This window comes from Anastrepha obliqua, chromosome 1, assembly GCF_027943255.1.
Source record: "Anastrepha obliqua isolate idAnaObli1 chromosome 1, idAnaObli1_1.0, whole genome shotgun sequence".
NCBI lineage: Eukaryota > Metazoa > Arthropoda > Insecta > Diptera > Tephritidae > Anastrepha > Anastrepha obliqua.
In genome coordinates this window covers 151,270,750-151,275,598 of record NC_072892.1, presented here as the reverse complement: position 1 = coordinate 151,275,598, position 4,849 = coordinate 151,270,750, and the positions used below count along the sequence as shown (strand labels likewise).

The following is a 4,849-nucleotide window of genomic DNA, read 5'->3' as shown; positions in this document are numbered from 1 at the left end:
AAAATAAAGGTCATGATGACAGTTTTTTTCGATTTTCGTGGTGTGGTGCACTATGAATTCCTTCCACCTGGCCAAACTGTTAATAAGGAATATTATTTGAGCGTTATGCGTCGTTTACGTGAAGCAATTCGTCTAAAAAGATCAGAATTATGGGCCAACAAATATTGGTTTTTGCATCACGATAATGCACCGTCCCGCACTGCACTCGTTCTTCGTGACCATTTCGCCAAAAATTCCACGCATATCGTTCCGCAACCACCGTATTCGCTATTCGCATGATTTGGCTCCGTGTGACTTCTGGCTGTTCCCAACACTCAAGAGACCACTCCGACCGCGTTTCGAGTCGATTGAGGAGATAAAAGTTGAATCGAAGAAGGTGCTGATGGCTATACCGGAAATGGACTATTTGGCATGTTTCGGGGATTGGAAAAATCATTAGCATAAGTGTATTTCATCGAGAGGGGATTATTTTGAAAGGGATGAAATTGATTTACAAGAATAAATAAAGATTTTTCGTTTTACAACCGAATATTAGTTTGGGGGAAAAGAAATCCACTATGCTTGAGTCAAATTTTTGTGCAAATGGTCCATCTTTAGCTCCTGGCTGATGCTACGACTACTAACATGCCGATCAACTGCGCTTATTTCTGTGACTTTCTCGATATTTTCGACATTATCGACATTTTCTTTGACATCAAAAATGCCTGAACGGAACCGACGATACCCAAATTGCATTAATTAGCTGTTGGTTGGTTGGATTAAGGGTGACCCCGCATCGGAGTGTCACATAGACTGCAAGTTGGGTCCGTTGTGTTGCCCTAGAGCTCATTATATTATATGATTTCCCCACCTAACCGAGATTTTTATTATAGATTTTGGTCAAAAAGATATTAATTCATTTCGAGAATTTTATGAGAGTTTCGATTTTCAGGTCCGAGAGTACTGAAAGATTGTCAATTGTTGGAGAGCCTAGAAGAGCGAGTCGACTTCTGGCTAGGCCGGGACAACTGCACAGCAAATGCCTGCTCGATATTTCCTCATCTTCGTCCTCGCAGTATCTGAACAGGTCGTTTTGAGGAGCCCCGAGCCGACGTGCAAGAGTGCTCAAAAGGCAGTGGCCGGTGACAAGATATATTATATGCCTTAGTTCCTGTTTCGAAAGACTTGTAAGTAGAGATCGGATTCTTATGCAAGTGCATATTTTGTTTAACATCACATGAAGTTCGCACTTAGGTAGCAACTCATCAGAATAAAATATTCAATTTGCATACAAATCCAATCTCTACTTATAAGGGTTTTTATCTGTTTCAGATTGTAAGATGGCCAGATTTGTCTAGTCGTAACGCAACTAGTTTCCACTCGCCACCTCCGATCAGCAATGCTGTGAAATTCTCGATCAATGATTATTTTACATGTTGAGAGCGGAATGTGGATTGAGGGTAAGTTACTAACATTTGATTGTGCAGCTCCAGCTTTTGCGAGCTTATCAGCTTTGCAGTTACCTTCGAATCCACTGTGACCCGGTGTCCAGATAACTTGGACAGAATTCTGAACACTTATCTCGTTAAGAGATAAGAGACAGGATCGAACCACATCTGAGTGGGTATAAGAGGAGCTGAGTGCTCGAACGGCCGCTTGACTGTCAGTGAAAAAGCGGATATCCTCTAGTGATATTTAATATTAGCTGTGAAGTCACTAAACTAAATTTTTTTTGAAAATTAAAAGCGAAATTAATAATTTTAATTTAATTACACGCGAGGCACTTACCAAGGCGATTCTTGGCAAATAAAAATACAACAGGAATGATTCTGTCTCAGTTGCCCAACGCACGAATTATATATTTAAAAGGAAACAGTTTGCAGCATGACTGTAACATATGCTTAACATCACTATTGTGTTTTTGTCACGTTAATGACAATAGCTCTGTTATTAACAGAGACTTATACATAACTCACGCACATATGTATGTCGGCATGCCAATTTCCTTTTCTGTTAAAAATAATTAGCTTGGATCTGCTAAACTAACAGACAGAGGAAACTAACATATGGACAAGTTATTTAACAGTACCAGCAAAACCACTTTAATTGCTGTTAATAATCAACAGTAGGCATCTGTTGAACTAACATATATGTACATGAAACAGATAAAAAAAAATGGAAATATTAAGGTTCAAGTTAACAGAGTGTCGCTTATATCAACTGTAATTTCTGGTAATATTTAACAGAACAGGGCTCTTGAATTGGTGAATGGATAATTTCAGCGGGAATTTTGGTTAAAGCAAATGGCTTTTTCATGAATTAATCCATAATCTGTTTATATGAACAGATTTCAGTTATTCAAAAATTTTTGGATATTAACAGTACAGGGCTGTTGATATTACTGTTGTTATTTTTCTGAGTGTAGTAAGCGTAGGGTCCTACTCACAGGAGCGCTTAGCACCAGTCCTACTGATAGTCCGGGAGCCAGGGGTCGATTTTGGACTGCGTTTTTATACCGTCAATACTTGACTATATTTGTGATTTAGCTTTCATGAATAACGAAAGTGAACGTCAGCTGGCGCACCCGCGGTGGGTGTGATTGTGGGAGGGTACGAAACGTGTCGAAAAAAAATTTCTACCAACTCATTTTATACCGACTAACATTATTTTCATGTATTGTTGACATTTAGTATTGTAGAATAAAAAACAATGATCAGCTGCGCGGTAGAAGGAGGAAAATACGTTTGCTGAATAGGCGAACTTGTAAAATAAATTAAAAAGTAAAACCACTTTATGCCGATTGAAATTTGTTTACATAATTTTGGACACATATGAAAATATAATAATGATGTTCAGCTGCGTTTATAGCGGTGGGAAGACTGCCGATATTAAATGAGTTGTTAAACATTTTTTTCGACACGTTTCGTAGCGTCCCACGCACGTACCCACCGCTACTGGGTCAGCTGACGGTTGGTTTCGTTATCCATTGGATAGCGTCTGCCTTCGTCAAAATGATCCCTGGTTCCCGGACTATGAAGCGTTTAACGCACTTGCACATCTACCACCATTAGACTAACATATAAAAGCGCGTTGAGACACAGAGACACACGAAGCTGGGCAACATGATCGTACGCTCACAGCAAGGTCCTCCTACAGGGGCCCTCCCTGCTCAAAAACAAATTTGATAATTATTTATATATACCTAAATTTAAGGTTTTGGAATCTCCTTGTAGATCACTGCTCTACCAAACCTGTACATTCAACTTCAAAGTATCCACGAAAAAATCTACTTGGACCCTCCTCTAGATACTACAAGTCGCTTGATCCTTGCTCTTGAGCGAGGAGCGGCTGTTTTCGTATTAACCCGAATGCTACGAAACCCAGGTCGACTCTTAACTTTGCATAGAGTAAATTTGAAATATTATTTAGATTGTTTATATTCACAAAATTATAATATTTTTATTTTAATAAAACTTTTTCCTTAACTACAATCACCATATGGAGGCGAGCTTTGTACAAGTACATAAAAAACTGCGTCGGCAAATTCATAGTTGTTCACAACGCCCATTTTGTCGTCACTGTATGGACCGCTACAATTCTTGTTCAAAGCATCTTCGTAGTCATTGCAACGTATAGAGCGGAAATTATTGCCTTGAACTGCTTCAGCGTAGTAGTCGCAGGAGCGTTCGTGACTGCAACGTCCAGTCAGATCAAGTTCACAACCCGGTTGCTCCTTACCGCCATTCGGATAGCGGGCGTCCTTGCCAATTGGTTCCTCAAATCCCAATTTACCACCACATGTCTGGATGGATTTCACATAGTAGGCATCGTTTTCGTTGAGTCGTTCGTTTGGCTTATCGTAGCTAAAGCATGGGAGCGCAGGATCCAAACCAACAATTTCGTAAATCATACCTGAGGAAACATTTTTGCCACAATAACCAGCAACATGTGCACCCAAACTATGACCGATCACTCTGGTTGTTTCCAATGACATGCCATGATTATTCACCAAGTTATCAATTATGCGAGCCAATTCCTTTCCCGTAGAGGGTACGGCCACAAAGGAGGAAATATAATCATCGGAACGAGCACGCGGCCAATCCGCAACAAATATGTTGCATTCACGAATTGAAAGCCAGGCATCACGAATTAGTCCATTCATTTCGGATTCATAGCTCTGTCTCCAGCCATGAATCACAAAACAGGTGGGATGCTCAGCATTGAAATTCGAATTCGAAATAGAATCGTAGTCAGCGGTAATTTGTTGTGCGTAATATTGATTTTTCCTGGTGTAGAGGTAGAGATAGACAGGCGAGTCGTTGGGCAGTCCTAAGATTACTGCTTGGCTTGCCAATTTAGCAACAAGACTTAAAACCACGTCAATGCCCATCCAAAGAAATGACCCATCATCCTGTGGTATTTTCCAACCATTCTTACCACTGATGCGACCATCGTCCTCCAATGGATTAACCGCAGCTGAGTCGAAACAATTAATAAAAAATAATTAGTTGAATTTCAAAAATCATTTCTGAATTTATTGCCGGAGAAAATATAAGTGCCGGAATCGGTATTTACCTGCCAGCGCAAAAATTGTCAAAACCAGAAACACCTTCATTTTACACAGGCTGTCGAAATCAGAATGGTGAAACAGCCGAAGGGAGCGCTTTTTATATTTTTCGCACATGTATTAGGGGGGGGGGTGGGAAGTTGAAAGTGCTGTCTCGGTGTATCTCGAGCGGTTAATACAGATATAAAAAAAAAATACAAAAAATTATAGAATTAATAAAGAAAGTACGTAGGCAATATTGCTTGCTGCTTTTTTTTGTTTGTTTGTAAAAGCTGTCACAGTTCGATAACATCTCCTTTGCAA

General features: G+C 39.8%; 1 protein-coding gene across 1 annotated transcript; it reads right to left on the bottom strand.

The window, feature by feature from the left end:
- Positions 1-3,460: 3,460 nt before the first annotated feature.
- LOC129235514 (pancreatic triacylglycerol lipase-like) lies at positions 3,461-4,600 on the bottom strand. The gene is made up of 2 exons (XM_054869401.1): positions 4,555-4,600; positions 3,461-4,455 (listed from the first exon to the last, which is right to left on the bottom strand). Exons 1-2 carry the CDS (start codon positions 4,592-4,594, stop codon positions 3,461-3,463), a joined length of 1,035 nt encoding a protein of 344 aa, XP_054725376.1. The 5' UTR covers positions 4,595-4,600.
- Positions 4,601-4,849: the final 249 nt, after the last annotated feature.